Source organism: Triturus cristatus, chromosome 8 (genome assembly GCF_964204655.1).
Source record: "Triturus cristatus chromosome 8, aTriCri1.1, whole genome shotgun sequence".
Lineage (NCBI taxonomy): Eukaryota > Metazoa > Chordata > Amphibia > Caudata > Salamandridae > Triturus > Triturus cristatus.
In genome coordinates, this window is record NC_140591.1 from 170522791 (window position 1) to 170548298 (window position 25508).

Here is a 25508-nt window from a genome sequence, read left to right on the forward strand (position 1 = left end):
AGACCCTGGCGCCAGTTGAAGGAGAGTTGCTGCTTGAGCCCCCTCAAAATGGCGGCCACACCAGCCCGGCTATTTCACATCAATGGACTCCACATTTGGCTCCTGCACGCTATAATGAATACCAGCATCAATTAATGTTTGCATTAGACTAAATATTTCATTGAGTGACACCCTTGTATCCAATAATGTTTCAGATTGAATTTCATGAGTGATAGAGTTCTTTAAAGTTTATGCAGAGACGCTCTAAATCATACACCATCAGTGAATATGAACAACAGGCACCCACACTTAGCTCTAACCTCATGGATCATAATTGTCCACACAGAGAGATACACCAGGCTTACAAGAGAGCTAAAAACAACCACAGAGAGTCTTTTAGAAAGTAGAGAGAAACCACCTACTGACACACTTACATGTGTGACAACTTGTACCCCGACCTCCAATAAGATACAGAAAATCATCAAAAAGCATTGGGTGATCCGAAGCAGAGGAACCCTACAGGCAGGACACCCACCCCCCCCCCCCCCCTTTTTGCGTACAAGCGAACACAAAATCTTAAGGACCTTCTTGTACACACATGTCATTTTGTCCCTCAAAATACCCAGACTACCCTGTGTGGCCTCCCACAAGTAGAGGGACATTACCCGTGTGGCTCATGCTCTGTCCGTCCATTCACAGAAACCACAAAGAGTATAGATCTGGGTCTTCAAAAACCCTGGGAGCAAAGACGACACACTAATTGTAACACCAAAAACTGTGTTTACTTGGTTACATGCAAATGCCATCTCCGCTATGTAGGGATGACAACTAGACCTGTAAAGACACCAATCAGTGACCGCAGCAGGATACGCAGCAAAAAAAAAAACACCACCAGGATGTGTTCACATCTTTTAGAGTTCAACCATACACCCGACAGTCTACGTTGGACCGTTATTGAAACCAATCACAGTTGGACAGCATGCACCCTCTTTGCACATCAACAACGGTGAGTGTTTCGATTGACATCTCATACCCGAGGACTTAACGACCACATACCATGGGCAGAGTTTTATCACGTAACCTCCCCCTTCACTGGCCCAATGGAATACTGGATCCTGTACTAAACCCCCCTGTTTTTTGCTTGAGATAGGTTATGTACATTTACAAGATCATTGATACTCCTTTCTCATTTTACCTCCCTACCACCGCTATCGTAGAGCATCAAAATACACAATCCATGTCATACGTGGGGTACTTCATTTTACATTATTGCATACCACACAATAGCCTCTCCAAGATGACCGCGAGCACTAATTATGACAGCCCACTTTGTTTTAGCCTTCCACCATCATCAGGGTGGGGACATCATTATCTTCCACTATCCACCCCCCCCCCCCCCCCCTCCTCTTTTGTGTAAACCAACATTTCATACCATTCTTCTACCTGCAGTGACCCCATGTATAGCACGATTTTCTTTAACTTGTATCAATGACAGCTATATTTTAGCCCTTCCAGGAGTGGCCGCGAGATTGAGCGGTGCTGGCCCTACTCGTCCAATCACGTCACTTCCTTGATTCGCCTCGAGGCTGGGACACCATCAGTTTCCATTACTCCCCTTTTTATACCGGCACCTGCCGCTGCACCTTCTACGGCGGCAAGCAGATGAGGGCAGGTACCAATGCCTTACTGCAGAAGTCAGTGTGATTACACCAACTTGTATTCTTTTTCACCACTATCCAGGAGTGAGACCATGTCCTCTGGTTATGGAAGAAGTTTGGTCCTTCGCTCTGCCAAACCTCTTTTTCATTTAGGTTTCTTACTTCACTAAGGAAACCTTTGAGACGTCTGCTTACCCCGCTGAGGCATCCCTGGGTATTGTTTGGGGTAAGCACTGAGCTGTATGAACTATGGCACCCTCTGTTGCTCTGGTTGCCTTGGTGATTTTTAACAATGCATTGCGATAACGCTTTACTGTAGTGTGGGGGACTGCAGCGCCACCCCCATGAGGAGCTAAATGCCCTATGATGAAATTTGACACCATAACGGGTGTGTGAGGGCAACTCTTCAATCTGATAGACTACTAGCCGCAGATTCCTTCACGTAGAATTATCCCCAGGTGTGAGACTGGATCCGAAAACTTTTTCCACAGCATCCCTGCGCACCGGGGGCGGGGTGGCATCACGCGACTCCGCCCAGGCGTCGTCCGCGTACGTGACATCAGCGAGGTCACATAAGACCCGCCCCGGCGCGCCTACGTCAGTTTTTTCCTGTTCCTTGCTACGGGCCTGTTTCAGGCCCCCCTTTCTTCCATTCTTTTTTGGTGGGAGCAGTGTGCGAATGTCTTCGGGCTTTAAAACTTGCACGTTTTGTGGGCGTCTTATGTCGGCGACGGACCCTCACCTCATTTGCATGTGGTGTTTGGGGGAGGATCACAGCACCTCGGCTTGTGCGGCTTGCCAAAAGTTGAAGCCGAAGTCGTTGCGGGAGCGCCGCATGAAACTTCTCTCTGCGTGTCTCTCCAGGTCGACGTCTTATCCTCGGTCTGCTTCGGCGGATGGCTTCAGGTCTGGCCGTGGTGGTCGTCCTCGCCTTTCTCTGATGTCACGTGAGCGTCGCTCCCCAGTGGGTAAGTGTCGCAGTTCGTCCCCGGGGGGCTGGTTCTTGGCCTACCGGGGGCGTGGACTCTCCACGGGTGATGCGGCCCCGAATTTCGTCCTATCCACCGTTTCCAGGTGTTGGGGCATTGAGAGTCCAGATGGAGACTTACGCGGCGGCTTTGCAGGCCTCGCTGGAGTCTCCTCCTCCTTCCTTCCTGGGGCGTTGGCAGATCCCTCGCCTCGCGCAGGGCCCTCCGCGGCACCGCCGGCAGCTCCGGCGCCGACTGGGTCCGATCCAGGCTTGGAGGATGTGGTGCTGTTGGAGTGCAGCTCCTCTGGGGCACCTCCTTCAGGCCACGGCGTCTCTGCCTTGCCGCAAACCCCCGCGGTGGTCCATGTGGTGTCGTGGGAGGTCGCCGGGGCTCGGGTCGCATCCCGAGCCCCACTCGGTCCCTTGACAGGGTGGTCCTGACTAATGCCGAGGTGATGCCGCTACGGCGCCGGCAGCAGCTGGACCGTGCGGAGCCACAGGGGTCAGTGGCCCCTCCTCGCCCTGCTCCGGGTCGAGGTCAGACCCCTCTTCCTTCTCTGGGCCCCTCTCGTACCTCCTCACAGGCGGCTGCCTCGTTGGAGGGCGAGTCGGAGGTTGCATCGTTCCTGGCGCCGCCACAGTGGTTGCCGGGCGACCTTCTCCTCCTTCTGGGCTGTGGCCGGCGAAGCGCTTCAGGCCCCTCCCCGGGCCCATCCCGTTCCCCCACGCAGGTGGTTGCCTCGGCGGGGGTCGGGTCGGCGCCGCTCCGGGGTCAGTGCGGCTCCAGCTCTACTCCGGTCTCCGGTGCGGGGTGACTTGGAGGTCCCTTGCCCATCGACGCCGGATGGTGCCGGTGTCCTGCCTCAAGCGGTGGACTCCACGGCTCTGCAGAGGGGTCGTACGGCAGATTCGTCTTTGGACGCTCCTTCTCTGGAGGCAGGCTGCATTTTAGCGTCGTCCTCCCGGAGACTGGTCGCCACGTGGTGTCTTTTTCACCAGCGTCAAAGGGTGGCTCCCCGCCCTTTCTGCGGCAGGGGTGTCCGTCGGAGTAGCCGCTGGTCCCTCAATCGTCAGCACTTCCTGACTTCCAGGTCTGGCCCTTGCCCACCCTGCGTAGCCTCCGGGACTGCCGCCTTAGTTTGCAGCTGTCGCCCACAGAGGAGTTGCTTTCTCCACCGCGGGGCCCTACGGATGCGGGTGCGGCCTTCACTCACGTGGTGTCCACGGCTGTGGGCATCCTACGCATGGGCGACCCGGTGACTCACTTTCTGGCAGACTATCTTTTGGAGGCCCTCCACCAGGGCTCTGGTGGGAGGGAAATCTTGCTTCCCTTTGAAGGTTCACTCCTTTCTGCCTTAACAGGGGCTTGGAGGCGCCCTGCCTCCAGGGACCTGGTGCCTCCGCATCTTCTGCATCGGCACCTTCCGACGCCGCGTGACCTGGCGTGCCTGTCCGTTCACCCCTCAGCCACCAGTCCCCTTCTGCGGACTGCTTTTCCCTCCTTACCACCCCTGTGGGCCTGTGGGCCCTTAACACCTTGTGTGTGCTGGCTAGAGCCTCCTCCTGTTTGTGGGACTCCGCTGAGTCTCTGGGGTCTGCAGCGTCCCAGGAGTCTGCTCAGGTGGATTTGCGGCACCATGCGTTGGATGGCCGGGAGCTTGCAGCGTTTATTCTCCGCTCCGCTCTAGACGTCTCTGAGGCGCTGCGCCGGGCCATGGCTTCCTCAGTCGTTCTCCGTCGCCATGCTTGGCTTCGGGACGGCGTCTTCCCCGAAAATATTCGGGAGAGGCTCATTGATCTCCCATTTGATGGCAGTCTGTTTCATGCCCCGGCCGACTCCGCCATCCAGAGGCTCTTGGCAGGGCTCCGTCGTCCTCCTCCTTCGTCCCCTCCTCAGTGACTTCTGAGTTAGGGTAGCCTTTAGGTCTTCTTAGGCCGGCGGTTATGGTTGTGGAGTATGTTTTTCTGTCCGATTACGTCCTTCCTTGGGACTTTGGCATTGTTGGCTGCTGGACGGCCCCTTGTTGCGGTTGTTGTGTGTGAGTTCTGCAGGAGTTGTTGCGCAGACTTGGTCCTGAGATTGGGCCTTCTGCTTTGATTGGGCTGCTGTCAAGCCTGTTGCGGGAAGTTTTTTTTCCCTGTGATTCTTTTGTTTCTTCCTCTGCTGCGGAAGTTCTTCCAAAGAGGGTTCCACTATATTGTGACTTCACGTGCCCTATGTGGGGCTATGGTAGCTGTCATATGGCTTATGCTCTGCTCGCCTTCGGGTATCTGTTCTTCTTGGTGTTTCTGTAGATTGCTGTGCTCCCTGAGGTCGTGTGCGTGGCCACTCGTGGTGGTGGTCTGGGCCTCTCCTTTCTCCCTGCTTCAATTCTGCGGTCTGGGATGTTCCTTACTAGGCGTTGCCTACTTGGTCTTCTTGGCGCCTCTGGCTGTTCTTCTTGCTTCTGGCCTTGACTGCCGGCATTGTTCTGGCTGACAGGCTGCTCTCCATCTGGAGTGGGCTCGCCTTCTTCTCCCTAGTTTCCTTGGGCTCTGTCGGCTACTTCTTCCTGTCTTGGCTTTCGACAGAAGCTGTGCTGCCTTGTGGGATAGTGCGGTGCTTCGGCCTCTCAGCCCTTGCCCTTGGTTCCTCTGCTGTGGGTGTGCAAGCCTCTTCAGCCTTCTTTCCCTCCTATGTCCCCTTGGGGTCGGTGGGGTTCTGCTTGGGGCCCCTGCCTTGGCCTGGCAGGGGCGTGGTTTTTCCTAGTCAACAGATCTGGTCCCCTGTGGGGCCCTCTGCTCTGCATTGACTGGTGGGGTCCTCTCGCAGACCCTCCTTCCCCGGGGGTATTTTGCTAGGGTATCTATTCTACGTGAAGGAATCTGCGGCTAGTAGTCTCTATCAGATGTACGAGTTACTTACCTTCGGAAACGATGTATCTGGTAGAGACGATTCTAGCCGCAGATTCCTTCACGGCCCGCCCTTCCTCCCCTATTCTGCGAGGACCCTTGGGTTGGTCTTAGGAGAGACAGCCCCCACCGGGGGGCGAGTACCAATCAGTGCCTTCCTTGTTCTTGGCTGGGGGCTTTTCCTTCCTCCCTTGATTCTTTGGAGGATGGGGTTTCAGTGCGCTGGTGGCCTGCTGCTCTGGCTACTCCAGGTGGGGGGGGGGGGTTGCTTCTATCCTTGTCCTCCCTCCCTTCCATTGCTGTCCTCTGGTTTGAGGGTCCTCTGGCCATGTCTTGCCCTTGTCCTTGTGGGTGGTTGCGCTCTAGGTTGGGGTGGCTTGGTGGTTTGTTCTCCCTGTCCGTCTTAGGACTGGTCCCCTTCCTTGCTCAGGATGAGGGGGGTGGGCTTCCTCCGTATGCCATGACTTATGCCTGTTCTTCCCTTCGGGGCACAGGGATGGGAGGTTGTCTGTGCGGACAGGGTTACTGCGCAGGTTTCTGCTTGTTCTTCTTCTTCCTTCTTTGCATGCCCTTGGGGTCTGCGATGTTGGCACTCCCCTGGTGGTATTGCTAGTCACTGTTTCTTTCCAACTTTTCTGCTCTTCGCACACTGTTCCCATGCTCCCACAGTTTTTTATCTGGTGATTCCGCGGACGACGCCTGGGCGGAGTCGCGTGATGCTGCCCAGCCCCCGGCGCGCAGGGATGCTGTGGCAAAAGTTTCCGCATCCAGTCTCATGCCTGGGTATAATTCTACGTGTTGGAATCTGCGGCTAGAATTGTCTCTATCAGATACATCGTTACCGAAGGTAAGTAACTCGTACAATTCGAGGAATTCCTCCGTCATTCATCCTTTTTCAACCAACCTATCATTCATCTGTTTGGATAGATTACTACTAACTTTGTTTTTCAACCATACTCTCCGCTGCCGACTAGGCAAGTGTCCCTTCACAGGAACAGTTACCCTCCAGTAATTTGATGATTATGGGACTCCCTGGAAAACTCATTAGGAGAGGTGATGTCCTATTGTCATGCCTGCTTTTCGCTCGTAGAGGTGCCACAGAAGACCCCTTTGAATTTCTGTTTGGCCATCCTTTTAGAGGTCCTCCAAGTCAGTAAGGGACGGCTGGGAAAAGCCTCTCAAAGTGCCTAAACTGGACATTGAGAACTATTTACATGACCTTTGTTCAAGGATGGCTGAGTACATGGAAAAAGCAAATCGCAACATTGAGGTAAGCCAAGAGCTCCAGAAGCAAGGGTTTGACCAAATGACTGCACTGATTGAGTTTCAGCTAGGTGCAAAGGTATGGGTTTTGGAACCTGTGGCACCTAGGGCCCTCAAGGGCAAATGGAGTAGACCCTACCCTATCCTTAGGAGAAAAGGGGAGGTCACCTACTTGGTCGACCTTGGCACCTTCAGGAGCCCTCAATGGGTCGTCCATGTGAACCTCCTGAAACCCTTTTGTGACAGGGCTGATGTATCCATGCTCATGGTCACTGATGAGGATCAGGAAGGAGAGTGAAAAAGATGGTTGTTGAGGGAGTTGCCTTTTCAGACACCCTCACTGCCCAACAGAAAACAGACTGCATGCAAGTCGTGGGGCAGTATCTCCTAGTCAGACAACTTCTTGCACACATGTTGAGGGCACTGGTGCAACCAATCTGTCAAAATCAAAATTTACTGGCAGTCTGACCAAGCTAAGGAAAGCATCAGAACTAAAGTCAGCAAGATGCTAGAACTATGGGTGATTGAACCTTGTGAAACTCCCTGGGCCAGCCCAGTGGTCTTAGTCCCCAAACCTCATTCCAAGGGAGGTAAACCATAGCTGAGGTTTTGGGTGGACTACAGGGGTCTCAATGTGGTCACAAAGACTGATGTGACCACTGTCCACCTCCTCATCTATAGGGGTGTCTGGACCTTCTGTTAAATGGGTTGCATCAAACTCTGCAAGGCTCTCCTGGAACCTTGTTTTTGTATGGTTTATGCCAGTTTTGATTTTGGATGGCTGTACAGAGATTTTTTTAACTGCGTCATACTAAGATGCAGATAAGGGATCAGGTTAAGTTCATAGACTATCTCCTCTATGCCAAACATTTGTAGCACAGTTGAGACCTTTTTAGAAAATCGACAAAAAAAATGTAAAACACTTTTAAGGCCTAACACTTTTTATATCTCTAAAGCAATAGACTTGGGGGAACTTAACACAAGGCCCTAACAGTTTGCATTTCTTTGTGGAATCTCCTATTGACCACGTGGTATCAAGGAATGCAAAGTCTTGTGCACCACCGCTGATATACCAATGTTGGAAGCTGGGTTTTTATGTGGTAGTGCCAATGTATTGGCACACCATTCAAAAAGTACAGATGACCCTTGTTGGTTTGCAGTGCTTAAATTATTAATCTCAAGTGCTCTATTTGTGGTAGTGTGTTAGAGTAGTTTAGGCTTATCAGAGGGTAGTGTTAAGCATTTGTTGCACACAGTCATAAAATAAAATGAGAGAGAGACACAAAGAAATTCGAGTCCAATTTAGAAAAATGGCACAGAGTTTTATATAATTTTAGATGCCAAAATCCTTGGAAATGGGTAAGTAGGAGATAGAATGTTTACAGTAAATCAAAAATATAACAAAATAAAGTATTTTGAGGTATGAGCCTCGAACACGGTAATGTTAACCTATGTAAGAAACATACTCTGCAAATATTTACTTGCGACGGTTCCTGGAGGTTGCCTTTTGGGACTTAAGGTGCTTAGGGCCCAAGATCCAAGAAACCACCAGCAGCTTGCTTTTAACTGCCCTGTTGAGTCCTAGTGCAGAGGTGCAGCTCGCGTTGGTAGCTTCAGTTGCTATGTGTTTAGTCAATTGAAGGGTTCCTTTAAAAGAAAGTTTGCACGTGGGGCAAGAGAACACCATCTGGTTGCTTAAACTCTGACTACGGGACTCGGGTGCAGAGGTGTTTTGTCCGGCACGTCGCTTGTTTTGGAGACTCATTTCACTTGGGTGACATGGAGAGGGGAAGAAAAGAGTACAGCAAGGCCACTCTTTGTGCATGCCTCGTTGATCTTAAAGTCCCTCGTTGGCAGGTCGACTTTGGCATTTGATGGTGCCAGGACTGGACACTCACCAAGTCTTGGTTATGGCAAATGCTCTGGCACCCAGTGTGTTAGTGTTGTGCGGCTCCTAAAGCATTTAGCATCACGAAACTCACCGAATAGACCGAGCTGACCTCCTAGAATCGCGGTCTCCTCCTCTTAGCGAGAAACTTCATCGGTGGACCCGCTGATCAACCAAACTGAGCACTGGACAAGTGCGGGTGGTGCCTGCAGCTGCAGGGAGGAGCTCCTCCACCCCAAGGGAGATACGAGGTTGTTGAAGCACTGGACTTTCCTCCCAGACTTTAGGAAAACGCACAGCTTCTGAACAAATCGGGTCTTTTTAAAATTGTTTTGCTAGCAGCACCCAGGTAGGGTTTGGCACCAGTTTTGGCGCTGGTTCACTGATCTTGCTATGTCTGCTCTTCTTAGTCCTCCTTCGGTTCCCAAGTAGACTCATCGGAGTTCTTGGTGTCAGGGGGACCCCTAAATTCTGAATTTAGAGTGTTTAGGGGAGTGTAGGGTAGTAGCCAATGGGCAACTTACCCCTGGGGTGACTACTCCCTCTATATGATCACTTCCTGTGGAGAGTGGGCAAAATCCTGACCCAGAATTGCTTTGTTGTAGAGTGATTATCATTTCACTCATTCTGTGCTGCAGGATTTCCCTTGTTCTGACCACCTCTTTAGAATCACCTTTTGGTAAAATGTACTGTTATGGTATCTGTTCAGAAGGTGCTGAATGTGCAGGTAGGAGTATCCATCAGAAGATAAAGTTACTTAACTTTGATGAGTAGATTTCCGAGGGATAGCCTTTCTACCTGAGGACTCCGCACTGATCCTGCCCACTTCCTATTCTGAAGGATGATATTAATAAGGTTTCAAATTAGTTTGTCCACAACACATCCATGCTCTCTGTTGTTTCCCTTGTCTCTGCGTCTAAAGGCACAGGCAAAATGGAGAAGGAACAGGCATTAAGGTGCTGTGTTGGCGCTGTATGGAATTCAGTGACTTCACACCTGCGATGTTTCTGTTAGAGATGGAGCCAGTACCACCTGCTGGTGCAAAGGGCTATGAAAGTTTCCAAATCCTGTCTGGTGTCTGTGGGTATTCAGGAGAAAAGGAATCTGCATTTAGTTATAGAATGTAAGTAACAAAAAACGGTTAAAGAACAGCCCAGAGCAGGAGAAAATGTTTCCTGCTGCTGTTGCGTCATCTGACAACCCTATCCACATTGTACTTCTTAGCACTTCACTTTCCTAGTAGAGAGAGAGAGAGAGAGACCCTCATGCACAGGTATCCACCCTCCAACCCACTCACTACCACCCTTCTCTGAGTTAAATTTCCTATGCCAGAACTATTCAATAAGTCCGATGAGAGCATTTTGGTCAGACCCTTACAACAGCAAAGGATTGTCAGTGTCCCACTTCCTATCATATATCCAATTCTACTTTTCTCTCAGATCTCAGTATTGCTAAACATGACCTTCACTAAAATGTGTTCATTGTTTAAGTGTTCCCTATTACTTTGAGAAGTGTTTATTGGCAGTGTTTTATTCTAGATACAATGCAATGGAAATTATTTATCACAGATCTGTTTTAATTTGAAACTAAATTGAATTTCACAATTTGGTGCACACTTATTTTACAGACCTCAAGAAGAATATAGAATTTCAAAAGGGGAAGAAGAAAAAACATTTTACATGTCTGAGAAGAAAAGAAAACCACATTATTTGCATATGGTAAGAAAGTACCTTTTCAATGACCATCTGCGTGTTTATAAGTAAACAAGGACTAGTCCTCTTAACATGTTCTCTTAATGAATGCATTCAGATGAAAGGCTCACCCTCTTAGCATTTCTCTGAAAACCCTTTAAGAAGTGGCTTAAAAAAAAATTACATTTAACACTAACATTCCAGTCGTGTTTCAGCAGACTTGTAGCCCTTGCTGTATTTACTTACGGCAAAGCTATAGCGAGATTAAAGTCACTTAATTCTGCTGTATGTTTGATTTAGCTCTTCAGATCCCACTTGTTTCAGTCCTGCCCATGAGATTAATAATACTAGTGGTGGAATCGATGTAACCTTTGTCCTTGCTTTCACAAGTAAGTTTTATGACCTTTTTAATTTGAAGGAGGGGCCCGTTCTGACAGCCATTTATTCGGATAGAGACTTCTAACCTCAGATTCCTCACCATTTGAATATTCCCCAGATGTCAGACTGGATCTGGAAGCTTTTGAGCAGCATGTATATGTGCTGGTATTTGGTATCACCCAGCTCCAAGCAGATGCAGTTTTTGTCGGAAAGCTGAATGGGGCCTACATAGGACCCACTCCTGTGCGCTGATGCTAGTTTTCTTTCCACACCAGCAGACGTTGATCCGGAGCTACCTCCCATTTCTGAGACCCGTTTACCTCATTAAAAAAAAATCTGAATTCCAGTGTATAAGGATAATGCTGCCTCCCAAAACTAAAGGTTTTAAACCCTGTAAGGACTATCGCAAACAAACGGATGTGACAGATCCCCCAACAGATATGCCTGGGGTTGAGCCACGACTTTAAAGCCTTCAGTAACTGCGTCAGTGAACCCGAAGGCCATACGTGACTGCCCATTGTGCACTCTGACGCAAAGTCTGCGCCATTACAACCTCAACTGATGCTGTTCTCAGCTTCCATCAAGGTGCTGGCTCCCCCATTTGACTTCCCACTTTGAAAAGGAAGGAAATATATATGTTGCATTCCTTATTTGGCATGAATTTGGACAGTTACGGTGCAGGTGATGAGATTATGCATGATTTATGAGATAAGATTATGCAACTATACCATGAGGAAAATTGTAATGATGACCATTAAGAAACCAGTAGTCTTGATACCTCCCCTGAGTCGGACCTCCTCCCATTCCGTGGTCCTGTCACTGAGGAGAGTGCTTCTTTCTCATTGGTCATGCATATGGTGGCTGTAGTTCTTGACCTCCAGGTTCGTCACCTTAGGGGTAAAAAAATCAAAAAAAACTGTCTTAATGGAAGTTCATACATCTGCTGAGCGCCTCTTAGCTTTTAATGAGGCCCTTACAGCTGCCCTTATGGGGGCTTGGACCAAATATTGACCTAGTCCAGCAGTCAATCATCAGATTGCGAGTTGTTGCTGCCGAGGCTTTTATATTTTAGCACTCCTCCCCTGAAAGCTTGTTGGTTTACCCTGCCAATGACTCCGAATACCTTTCAGACCACTCCCCCCCCCCCCCCCCCCCCCAAAAGCAGTCCAAATGAGCGAACACCTATGGGAAGAGGGTATTTTCTTCTAAATGCTTGGCCCACAACTCTGTGAACGACTTCTGCCGCCTGGGCTGCCATTTCCACTCTGTTTGGGATTCAGTGGCTCAAGTCCTTCCAGGTGTCCCAGATGACATATGAAATATACTCACTCAAGCAATACTGGATGGTTGTGATGCAGCCAAGTTAACAGTTCATTGTGGCGTAGATATCAACTGTTCCATTGGGCGAGCCATTGGCAAGAGTACTGTGATGCATGCCTGTTTGCTGCCAACTGGTTTCTCAGGTGACGTCCAGTCATTCCTTATGGAGATGTCCTTTGATGGGACCTAAACCACCCCTGGTGCCCCTTTAGCACATCCACCCAGTTAGAGGCAGAATCCATCTGACAGACTTCGAACCACAGATTCCTAACCTTAGAATTATCCCCAGGCATTAAACTGAATCAGTAACTTTTTCGTTGGCAGTACATCTGCGTGTTAGTAGGTGGCATTGTTTGGCTCCACCTGTCATCGTCTGTGGTGGCGATGTAGCGTGGTGACATCAGGTCTTTTCTTTCTGCGCCAGTCAGCGCAGATTCAGGAGAGCTACCCCCAGTCATTTTTTGACTATCCTTTTTTTGACTTTTTTCAAAGTTCTTTTGAGATCTGCCTACTGGTGTGGTAAGGATGCCCACTAGCAAAGCTGGCTTCAAGCCTTGTGGTGCCTGTCATTGACCGATATCGGTGACTGACGCGCATCTTGTTTGCCTTTGGTACCTTGAGCATGACCAGTACGCAAAGACCTGCGTCAACTGCCATGCCATGCATCCCAAGGGGGGAACAGCCATTACAACGCGGGTTTTACCACCATTACATCGCATGCGCTTTTACAACGCATGCGATGTAATGTGGCGGCTATCCACGTTGTTGTGAGGAAACTGAGGCTGTTTCCTCACAACGACGTGGACCTCTGACGACACAGGAAGCAGGAACCGGGAGGAGAGACGGCGACGCTGGACCCACAAGGAAAGAGGTAAGGCTGATTGTGCTTAGGGTGGGGGTAGTGGTTTAGGGTAGGGTAGTGTAGTGTAGTTTAGTGTTGGGGTGGGAGTAGTGTAGGTAGTGTAGTAGTGTTTTAGGTTTTAGGGTAGTGTAGGGGTGGTTGTAGGTTGGCTAGTATAGGGGTGGGAGTAGTGTGGGTAGTGTAGTGGTTTAGGGTAGTGTAGGGGTGGGAGTAGTGTGGGTAGTGTTGTAGTGTTTTAGGGTAGTGTAGGGGTGGGAGTAGTGTGGGTAGTGTTGTAGTGTAGGGGGGAGTAGTGTGGTTAGTGTTGTAGTGTAGTATTGGTTTAGGGTAGTGTAGGGGTGGGAGTAGTGTAGTAGTGTTTTAAGGTTAGGGGTAGTGTAGTGGTGGGAGTAGTGTGTTGTGTAGGGGTAGGGTTGTCACTTACCTTGCCTACTTTTACCACGAGTATATCTTTACCACGCATGCCTTTGCATTGTAATGGCATGCGTGGTAAAGGCATACTCGTGGTAAAAGTATGCGATGCAATGACATGCGATGTCGCGTAGTAATACCCGCGTTGTAATGGCACGCGTGGTATTAGTATGCGTTGTATCGTCATACATCCATCCCAAGGCCTTGAGGAAGCGGCCCCTCAAGCTTCTTGGCACTTGACGTACAACATTTTCGATCCTGGCCTAGTGGAAGGTCCCAAGAATGGTCACATAGCCATCGAACTTAATCGCATTCAAAGTCATCTGGTCATGTCCCACTAGAAGGAAGAAGTCAAAGAGGTCTTTGACTTCACCCCGTCCGTCAAAGTCATTTGAGACGAGGGAGTTTAATCGTTCAAGGACTGGCTCTGCAGTGAGCCTTGGCCTGCTCCATGCTTCCCAAAGTTTTCAACAGACGCAGGCCATGCACCTCATATTTGTGTGGCCCAACCCTGCTGGTGCTCTTTCGGACCCCAGCGGTATAGCCTGACATCAACATATGGATGCGGACCAGCGCCGGTCATACCACCTCGACCTTCCCCCAACGCCAGGCCCGATGTCGATGCTCCCAGCATCCTTCTGCGCCTCCCTCTCTATTCTCATCCCTGATTCCGACATGGAGCTGAAGGGGCGTTGCTTGACTCCGGCGCTGACTGGAGCCTTGCCCGACTCCGGCGCTGACTGGAGCCTTGCCCTAAAGACCAGAGCCTGAACCCTATTCCTATGGACTGAGACTTGGGGAAAATTGGGAAGGGCCACAGGACACTGAGGAATATCAGCCTCTTGATCTTAACATGAACTGGTATGAAGACTTGTCAGGCTCCAGTGAACTGAACACCTCCCCAGATTCTGGCATGATCTCTCCTACCGTGACTATGCAGGAGGAAGCTTCTTTTGCCATGGTGGTCAGCAGGGCAGACAAGGGCCTGTGCCTTAGCCTGCCCTCGGTGGCAGTAAAGACTAACGTCTTGACAGAGATCCTTCAGCTGGGAGTGACCCCCCGGAACTGCTTCTCCCTTTTAATGAAGCCCTTACGGGCATCCTGCTTAGGGCTTGGTCTAAGCCCAGCACAGGGGCTCCTGTGAACAGTTCAATTGCCCGCCCTCTCCTCTCCCCAGGGGACTCCAATTTGCTCACACAACACCCTACCCTTGAAAGCTTGGTGATCCAAGCCTCCACTTTCCAAATAAACCCTGACGTATACCCTACCACTCCACTGGATAAGGAATCCAAGAGACCTCATACCTTAGGCAAGAAAATATTTTCTTTACCAGCCTGGCACTTTGGGCCGTTAATTCCAAATGCTGTGGGATTTGGTTGCGCAGGTGCTGCCATTGTCCCTGAGGAGCCCGGACCACACTCTCACAAGCTATGACAGGTGGGAGAGATGCAGCCAAGTTCATGATCAGATGTGGGCTGGGTATGACCGAATCACTAGGCAGAGCGGTTTCCTCGTCAGTGGCCTTAGGCGCCATGCCTGGCTGAGAACAAGTGTCTTTTTATGGGATGTCCAAGCCTCACTGATGTACATGCCCTTTGATGGCTCCAGTCTCCCCGGAAACAAGGTGGAATCCGTGCTAGAGTTCTTTGAGGATGGCAGAGCTACAGCCATGTCTTTGGACCTTTCCCTGACCCCCCCCCGCCAACACCAATCTGCCTTTTGCTCCTTTCGTGGCCATTGATGGGGCTTCCAGCCATGTCCTTACCTGCCCAGCCACCACAGCACGCAGGCTCCCAAGCCTCTGCATGGCCGAGGACGGTACCCTCAGACCCCATGGATCGTGCAGCCAGAGTTTGGGCCAGTCCATTATCCCCCAGCAGCCGCACCCTCCAAACTTCTTTAGTTTGCTCTCCACTCATCAAGGGTCACCAGTGGGGGAGGCAGGATATGCTATCACCTGCACCACTGGAAGACAATAACATTAGACTACTGTGTTGTCCAGATTGTCCGAACAGGATACTCCCTTCCCTTCTTGACTACCCCGCCACCCATGCCACCCACTCGTGACATGCTGGCAGAGGACCATTTGTAGGGAGCTGGCTTTTTATGTGGCAGTGCCAATGTAAGGGAACACCATGCAAAAAGTACAGATGACAATTATTGGTTTACAGGGTTTCTTAAATTAATAATTCCAAGTGCTTTGTTTGTGGTAGTGTGGTCTTGCAGTTTAGGCTTATCAGAGGGTAGTGTTAAGCATTTGTTGTACACACGAGTCAATAATTGAGGCACATACTCTGGTAGAAAATCCAAGACCAATTTAGAAAAATAATACAGATTTCTATATAAATTTAGACACCAAGTTCATCGATACGAGGCAAGTAGTTTCTTAGAGATTAATTTTTACAGTAATAGAAAATAGTAGAATAATGGTTTCGAGGTATGAGCCTTGAATGAGGTATGTAGAAAAGTAGGATATGCTTTCATGGTTACCCCTAGTTTTTGCTTGGTGTGAGTGTGTTTTTGACCGAGTCTGACTGGGATCCTGCTAATCAGGACCACAGTTACTGTGCTTTCTCCCATAAATTGACATGGTAAGTACTTTGGTACCTCCACAACTGGCTACTGGTGTACCCTTGTAAATACATGTAGGAGGCTGGCTTAGTATATGGTGCCCCTTTTTTTAAGTGAAGCACCTTGCACTAATTCAGACAACTGTTACGGTGGTTTTAGTGGTCTTAGACAATCTTAGAAAGCTCTCTAAGTGGTAGCTTAGTCCAGAAGGAGTTTTAAGCACCTTGTTTTACGAGATCTAATCATGTAGTGTAGGCTAAACGAAAAAAAAACACACAGTGCAGTGACAAAATTGTCTGTTACACAACACTCACTAACACATTGGTATATCTCCTACCCGGAGATATCAACACAAATACACACAATACTTCAATTACAAATAGGTAAGGAAGCACAATACACAGTGGTCTCCAGGGGAGACCAAACCATATACTAAGAAAGTGGAATGTGAATTGTGACCGAAGTCAGGAGTTGGACCAAGAGACTCAGAAGAGCTGAGGGCACAAGGAACCACCCAAGGTAAGTACCCAGGAACCCTACGGAGGCTGTGTGCAGAGTGGAAACACAGCCACGTACTTAATAGAAGTCAACTGAAAAGTTGCGGTTGACGTTTTGAAGAAGGAGGATCCTTCCCAGTGGACCCAGAAGAAACCTCGTGGAAGACAGATGGTTGGAGACTCACCCCACTTGTGGATACTCCAGGAACTAGGATACCTACACCAGGGAAGCCGGGTGCATAGGTGCGAAGTGATGTTGAAAACCTCTGTAGCCCACAATGGAGGACTTTAGTAAAAATGCCGCTGGCGAAGACTGTGCAAGAGTCCGGTGGAATCCAAGGGTGGATTATTGAAGAGAAGAACCTGCAAACAGAGGGACCAGAGTCTATGCCACTCAGAGGTGACCAGGAGGCAGAGAAGAGAAATGTGAGGTACAAAGCAAGTGCAGTCAGTGCCTGCAGCTGCCAGGAGATGGCTCCTCTACTCCAAGGGAGATGCTGCTTGGTTGTAAAAGCGCTGAACAGTCCTCCACAGGATTGGAATGATGCATAGCTTTTGGAGAAGCTTGGTTGGTGCAATTGTCGAGGTACCAGCAGCAAGGCAGGCTTTGGAGCCAAGTTCAGGGTAAGTCCTCAGTTCTCGCCGTCACTACTCTCTTCTGTCCTTCGGTTCCCAGTTAGACGAATCCCTGGGGACAGAGGGACCCCTAAAATACTGAAATTAGGGGCGTTTAGGGGAGTTTAGCGTAGTAACCAAAGGTTTGATTTCCCCAGGGGTTACTATACTTCCTGTGAAGAGTGGACATACTCTTGACCCTGAGCTGCTAGTTTCCCTAAAACAAAAATGGTAAAACCTTTTTTCGTCTGTCTACTTCTGGCGGCCCACCTTAGGGGTGTGCCCAGTCTGTAACTATAGAAAAATTGGGCAAAGTCCCTTGAGGCGACTTAGATAAGGTGTGCACCACTATAAGGAAATGTTTCAAATTCATCAATTTATAAACACATCATTATTGTATGATTGACCAAACAAAATTTATTTCAATTGACTGACTTGTCAATTGTAATAAATTTGGTTTGGTCTGACTGGTCAACATACTCTGTTCAAACAACATTAAGTCTAGTAAATGAACTTGAATTGAAGTTTCTATACAAACACTTACACCAAAAAAAATCATAATTATTCAACAACTGTGATTAGTCAACTTGAAATGACGAATGCCCAATGCATTTTGGGACCACATGTCCTTTCTTCAGGGGCCAATCTGAAAAAGATAAATGAAAAATACTAATGTACAGACATGGTGGATAAACCATTTGCATTGCACTTACATGTTCATGCTATCATAAACCCTGCTTTATTACGTGACAGTCTTCTGTGTTTTGAAAAAGTCTTAGTGTATCAACGTTCATCATGTTTGTTTGGGGTGAATTGTGTGTATCCTGTATCCATCCCCAGTCACCTTAAAGCCACCATAATTTCAAACACACGAAACGCTTCACAATGTGCCAGATATTTAAATGTCTTAAGCAACTTGATATTCAGCCACCCTGCATTTCGTTCCACCGTTCATCTCATGCCACTGCAGCGTAAAATAATTAGATTACAGGTAACTTCACAATGTATCAGATGTTTAAGTGTCTCAAACCATTTCCGAAAGCTCTCGAGCCACCCTGATTTCTGTTTCACCGTGCATCTTATGCCACCGAAACGTAACAATATTGTACCCACGTGAATCTCACGGTCATGCATATTGTGCAGCAAAAACATACTAATATCGCTCGGTGTGGTTACCAAATAAATACAGAGGCGGTAAATGTATCAATCCGTGAAAATAATTGATAAAGAAAACAAACTGCTTCATAGAGAATTCCGCCTTTGTGATGTCTTTTGTAGCTAATACTAAGTGGTTGATAACACACGTGCCTCCAGGTGCCTTTCAATGCTCATGCGCCCAGTCTCTTTTTGATATCGTGGGATTCATTGGCGACTCATATCCCAACCATCATGCTGCTGAACAAACTAGAGTGTAAAAGCAAAAATATATACATATCCATGACTATGGGTATCCCAGTCTGCCTACTAAATGTTAGAATATCGCTTACCAAATGAGACTCCGTCTCGCTGCAAAACTGCGTCCTGCCTTCATCAATCACTCAGCGTCGGTACTAAGCTTAAACTATAACCATCAACTGAAGTACTCTATAGGTAATGCCCAAGACGACTGAATTAGATCATGTTGCGTCTCCTGTTTTTTCATGAGAGCTGATTTCCCATGGGCGCCATGTTTAAATGGAGCAAAAATGGATAATGAAACCTACTACGTACCACTTGTCTATAAAACAAAGTAACGAGCATCTAAATTAATTCTCATCAACAAACCTCTTGTGGAATGCTGAAAATACAAAATGTTAATGTTGAGATAAGTTGTTCGACAATACAATTTCCAAAAATTCCCCCTTACTAAAATTAGTTTTCTCAGGTGTGTTACAGGTGATCCAAAGTGTAGGTGAATGATGGTGTCTGTAGGTGGTAACATTGAATGTATAGAAAGTCATTCAAAGCATTACATCATACACTATGAAAGCATTGTATTGATTATACTTTGACCCCATACTAAAATAGGTGAACATTTCAAAGGAAACACCCTATATCTAATTTGTCATTGAGTCCCTTGGGTTCATTGTGCCTAATCTCTTAATCCAGTGAATTTCTCTTTGTGACAACATTTTTGAATTGTCTCAGGCGGGAGTGTTTGTGAGTACCTCTATGATCTCGAACCTATTTTGAGCGATAGAGTGTCTGTGTTCAGAGTGTACCGCTAGGTTGGAATTGGCGTTATGATTACAGATTCTGCTCTTGTTCTCTGTTAATCTCATCTTTATTTTTCTCTCAGTATTCCCTACGTAGAGAATGCCACACAGACTTTTAATAGTGTAGATAACATTGCTCATGTTGCAATCAGCAGAGTGGGTCAAACAAATATTGTCTCCTGTCCTGGGATGCACCAAAACATTACCTGTCGTTAAGTTGTTATTAGAACTTATAATGCGCAACAGCTACCCGCAGTGGGTTTCCCGGCGCCAGGGATAGACTCAAGAAGAAAAGAAAACACAGTACTATGCCAAAAACCAGCTGAAACAGCAAAATAGAGCTATTGAAAAAGCAAAGTCTTAAGTTTTTTCCAGAAACCGAATAAGTTGGCCTCAAGTTTAAGGGCAATAGGCAGTATGTTCCAAAATTTGGGGCCTAGATGGGAAAAGGACCGACCACCCATTTTTACAAGTTTGAATCTTGGGACAACAAAATCACCATTAGCAGAGGATCGCAAAATGCGATTGGGTTTGTAGGTCTGGACAAGACTCTTTAGATATTTTGGGGCCGAGCCCTGCTTAATCTTAAAAAGGTAACATAGGGCCTTGAATTTTATGCGGCTTGGGACTCTCAACCAATGCAAATCGCGAAGAGCCTGAGAAGCCGAGGATCTCCGAGGTAAATTACAGAGAAGTCGTGCCGCCGAGTTTTGCACCACCTGAAGTTTATTCAAGGTGACGGTGTCGGCACCAAGATAAAGAACGTTTCCGTAATCAAGGCGGGACATAACTAACGCCTGTACTACGGTTCTCTGAGTAGAATGGGGGAGCATCCACAGAATTTTCTGAAGCCATCTTAGGATGGCAAAACAAATAGAGGCAACCTTGATGGCTTGCTGCCTCATAGATAACTTATCGTCTATGAGAAAGCCAAGGTTACGAACTACAGAGACCGGTTGTGGAAGGGGTCCCATATCACTTGGCCAATGCTGAGGACCCCACAACTCTTTATTCTTCCCCAAGATGACGACCTCAGTCTTATCCAGTATTGGGGTATCTTTCATAGATTCACATGCCTGAATCATTCCCCGTCGCCGAGGCGGGAGTCCCACGGTAAATACAAAAGTAGTGCCAAGAGTAAATAATAGTAGTAGGCTAAAAGAAAAACCCTAAGGCCCAAGTCTTACTAGCCTATCTACATCATTATAGAAAAAAGAACCAAAGATTGGTCCCAGCTAATCAGCTGCCAGCACCCTCCAGAACCTTCCCAGCAGAGGCAGTTCTCCTCAGATTTTCACCGCACGTCGTGTGTGAAGGGAGTCTCCCTGAGCTCTGCTCAGTTTCTTCAGCTATTACTACTTTTTGGATCATCCAAGATCATACTTCATTTCTCTGACCCTATTAAGGCAGTAATATGGCAGAGTGGCAGGAAACAAGGTAATAGACTACGAAATATGTCTAACCTTTCCTCAATAACTCTCACGTTCTGAGAGATGAGGCTATTATTGGGTCTACAGAGACTTTCATCTGTCACTTCTGATGAGAACAACGAGGATTCCTTCACCTCATAGGAGAGGTCAAAGGGAGAAGTCGCGCCAGGAGCCTCCAGAGGGCGCGCAAAAATGCCATAAAGACCTACCTTGAGTCTTGATAGGCACTTCTCACAGAGAGAGGCAAGTGGGAAAAACTTCCTCAGAGGCTGATCTTACAACTCCCTTTTCATCCCTACATCAGGGAAATCTGTTTAACCTGACATTAAGGAGTCTATTACAAAACTCCATGTCTAATATTACTGCCTCACCAATATTGACCTCGTCTACGATGGCCTCGTCTATGATGGGCCTCCTATGATGGTCGTCTACGACGGCCTCATCTACGACGGCCTCATCTACGACGGCCTCATCTACGACGGCCTCATCTACGACGGCCTCATCTACGACGGCCTCATCTACGACGGCCTCATCTACGACGGCCTCATCTACGACGGCCTCATCTACGACGGTCGTCTACGACGGCCTCATCTACGACGGCCTCATCTACGACGGCCTCATCTACGACGGCCTCATCTACGACGGCCTCATCTACGACGGCCTCATCTACGACGGTCGTCGACGACGGCCTCATCTACGACGGTCGTCGACGACGGCCTCATCTACGGCGGTCGTCGACGACGGCCTCATCTACGGCGGTCGTCGACGACGGCCTCATCTACGACGGTCGTCGACGACGGCCTCATCTATGATGGTCTCACCCACGTATGGCCTCATCTATGATGGTCTCACCCACGTATGGCCTCATCTATGATGGTCTCACCCACGTATGGCCTCATCTATGATGGTCTCACCCACGTATGGCCTCATCTATGATGGTCTCACCCACGTATGGCCTCATCTACGATGGTCTCACCCACGTATGGCCTCATCTACGATGGTCTCACCCACGTATGGCCTCATCTACGATGGTCTCACCCACGAATGGCCTCATCTACGATGGTCTCACCCACGAATGGCCTCCTCTACAATGAGATTGCCCAGGACAGCCTCATCTCGAAGAAAAACTCATCATACGATTGCCTCATCTATGATGGTATTGTCTATGACCATCGTCTACGACAGCCTCATCATGTATGGATGGCCTCATCTACGAATGGCCTCATCTACGAATGGCCTCATCTACGAATGGCCTCATCTACGAATGGCCTCATCTACGAATGGCCTCATCTACGAATGGCCTCATCTACGAATGGCCTCATCTACGAATGGCCTTATCTACGAATGGCCTCATCTACGAATGGCCTCATCTACGAATGGCCTCATCTACGAATGGCCTCATCTACGAATGGCCTCATCTATGATTGCCTCATCTATGATTGCCTCATCTATGATTGCCTCATCTATGATTGCCTCATCTACGGATGCCTCGTCTACGGATGGCTTCACCTATGATTGCCTCATCTATGATGGCATTGTCTATGACGGTCGTCTACGACAGCCTCATCTATGATGGTTGTTCAGGGCGGTCATCTATGACGACGGCCTCGTCTGCAATAACCTCGCCTACATACCCATGTCTACGACAGCAAAGTCTACAATGAGATCGTATACGATGGCCTCATTTATGACTGCATCCTGTACATAATTTAATACAGCGGGCAAGAACTAGACTTCTACTGCTAGTTAGTCGTTTCCTTTATGATTTCAAGGAAGAGTCCAGGAAGATCTCGAGTGTGGTACCTATACTAGACTACATCTATTCCAGCAGTGTTTCCGCGCATAGAAAAGAAATACTGTGCACCTGCTAAAAGCCCATACTGTCTAATGGGTCACCCACGGCCAGCTTCAATAATTTTACAGGCCGCCCAACAGTGACCTAAAATCCCGCAACGCCTATCACCACACAAGGAAGGACGTCGTCTGGACCTTATAGGCAAAAAATTCTCTACCATGGCAGCGGCCTCTATTAGAGCTGCCAATCCACTAGCCATAATCGGCTGTTATGACCGTCAAATGTGGTCAGACATGGCGAGTCTCATTGACCTCATTCCTGAGGACCGAAGGCAGAAAGCAAGAAAGAGTCTGTTGGAAGGAGAACGTGCCGCATCGGAAACTATAGATGCGCCTTGGACATAGTTAACACCAACTTCCATCCGCTAGCAGGGGCTGCAGTGTTTGGACACCAGGGATGGCTTAAATCCACTACTTTCAAACCTGAGGGGCAATCAAAGATTCTAGACATGGCCCATGATGAAGAGGTTTTTGGTTTGGTGAACATATTGATGAAACCCTCTTAGCTATAAAAATTAACACGTATACTGCAGGATCATTAGGCACCCTTTAATAAGAGTGCAGATCTTTCGGAGGAGCGAGAGAACGTGGTTTATTCGTCAAGATGAGGATACCAAAACCAACAGAATAGGCAGTATCAATCCCAGTACAGCCTTACAGCCAGACATCATACGTCAATAGTCTACGGCTAGTATCTCCCGGCAGGGTGGTCGAAAGAGATCGCAGTAACAAGGCCGAGACGCTAACAGGAAGCAGTCATCTCCATAGGGCACCAACCATTTTACCCTTCTTACCCGTGGGCCAGAAGATATCAGCTTTGTTCACAAGTGGCAGGAAATTACATCAGACCAATGGGTTCTAGACCTAGTAACCAATGGCCACACCCTGGAATTCATCAAACAGCCACATATTACTCTGCCCAGGGGTCCCCCTCGTCATCATGAGATTTTGAGTTTTTTAAACAAAGGAGATTTTATGGCTTCTCTGGATATGGAAAATGCGTATTTCCACATACCTATCCACCCCAAACATCACAAATATCTTCGCTTTCAAGTGCCTTGCGCCCATTATCAGTTCAAAGTGCTCCTGTTTGGGCTGAAATTGGCACCAAGAACCTTCACGAAGTGCTTGGCACCAGAGGCAGCAGCATTGCGATCTCGAGGAATACAAGTGTTCCCTTATCTAGACGATTGGCTGCTCAAAGGTCCTTCAGAACATGAAACCAAGATTGCCACAGCAGAATGTATCCATCTCTTCTCTGAGGCTGTTCCTCAACGACAGCAAATCAGTTGCGTCCTCCAAGTCATGTTTTTTCTCGGAGCAAGGTTACACACGGTCCAATGCAACGCATTCTTGTCACTTGGTCGCCAACTGCATCTTCAAAAATTGGCAAGGTTAATTTGAAGAAAAAAAATAAAAAAGCCAGTTTCAGTCCGAATGTTCGCTTCGCTCCTGAGGATGTGCTCTTCAACGATACATCTCATACCCTTGGTACGGCTCAAAATGCGACCTCTTCAGGAGGAACCGCAACTTCAATGGCAACAAGCCATGGATTCGTTTGACGATACCATCAAGGTCACGCCGCACATGATAACTTCTCTACATTGGTGGTCGCAGACAGAATCTAACCCAGGGTCTCACGTTCCTACAGACCATTCCAGATGGAAGGATGGGGAGGTCATCTGCAGGATTTGATCTCAAAGATAAAAACAACAGCAGATCAACAGGCTGAGCGTCGCGCCGTTTTTCTGTATTCTCCAAGCATTCCTCCCGAGGATTAAGGGTTCGTCGGCGCTAGTCCGGACTGGCAATACCATCAGCATGTATTATATCAACAACAAGGAGGATAAAAATCAGCTATGCTCTCGCAAGAAGCTTAGGAATTGTGGGAATAGGTCACTTTCCACGAGATGCCCTGAGAGCCAAACACGTCAGGGGTCTCCTCAATACCCTGACGGACACGCTGAGCACGTCTCAGTCGGACTGTTAGGAGTGGAAGCTGGAAAAATGAACGGGTGAACACAGTGTTACAAGCTTGGGGTAAGCCAGCCCTGGACCTATTCACAACAAGAGAGAACAGAGAATGTCAATATTATGCCAGCAGGTTCCCTCAACAGGGATCAGGGATTGGTGTGTACGCTTTTCCCCAATACCATTGATTTCGAAGGTGCTCCGCAAGATGAAGCTGGAAGGTTGCCGTCTAATTCTGTTTGCACCCCGTTGGCCAAGACAACATTGCTTCCAGGCACTTCTACTATTGTCTCAAGGCAAACACATTTGCCTACTGCTGACGCCTATGAGGTTGTCAAGGGGCGGAGGCCAAGTGGTTCATCCGGACCCACAGTCACTGCACTTTCATGCATGGCTCCTGATTTCTTAGAGTTCAAGGACCTCAACATTTCACAAGACTGTCGTGAAATATTGGCCAAATCTCGTGCCCTAAGCACAATCAAAAAACTCATCGCTTCAAATGGAACCGATTTTGCTGTTGGTGTGAGGCAAATAATATTCACTCAATTCAAGCTACTGCAGAACAAGTTCTCCATTATCTGCTTTCTCTAGCCAAGTCTGGGCTTACTTTTTCAACGGTCAAAGTACATCTTGCTGCACTCTCTAGATTCAGGAAATGCTCAAAATTCCCTCTTCTCTGCTCGCCTTTACTTATCAAACAATTTATGAAAGAAATCTTCCGAGCCTTCTCTCCAGTGCGAGCACCCCTCCAGAGTGGGAACTCAACACTGTGCTAGTGCAGTTAATGAGGTGTCCATTTGAGCCTATCCATAAAGCTGATCTCAAATTCCTCACTTGGAAAGTTGCCCATTTACTGGCTCTTACCTCGGCAAGAAGGGTTAGAGAAATCCAAGCTTTCACTATAAATTTTACATTTTGCTCAGGACTATGTAACCCTTCAAACAAAACTCAGGTTCTTTCCTAAGGTACCATAAAATTTCACTTGAACAAACCGGTAAGATTAAAAACATTCTTTCCGGATCCATCCACTCCAGCTGAAAGAACATTACACTCGCTGGATGTT

The 25508-nt window shown here is 48.2% G+C and overlaps 1 protein-coding gene across 3 annotated transcripts in view; it reads left to right on the top strand.

The window, feature by feature from the left end:
* BRWD1 (bromodomain and WD repeat domain containing 1) overlaps positions 1–25508 on the top strand; it is a 2304433-nt gene that overhangs the window by 1143688 nt on the left and 1135237 nt on the right. For all 3 annotated transcript variants that reach the window (XM_085621250.1, XM_085621251.1, XM_085621252.1), the window contains exon 20: positions 10278–10368. In XM_085621250.1, coding sequence (XP_085477376.1) covers positions 10278–10368 — 91 coding nt within the window. The remainder of the gene's footprint in view (positions 1–10277; positions 10369–25508) is intronic.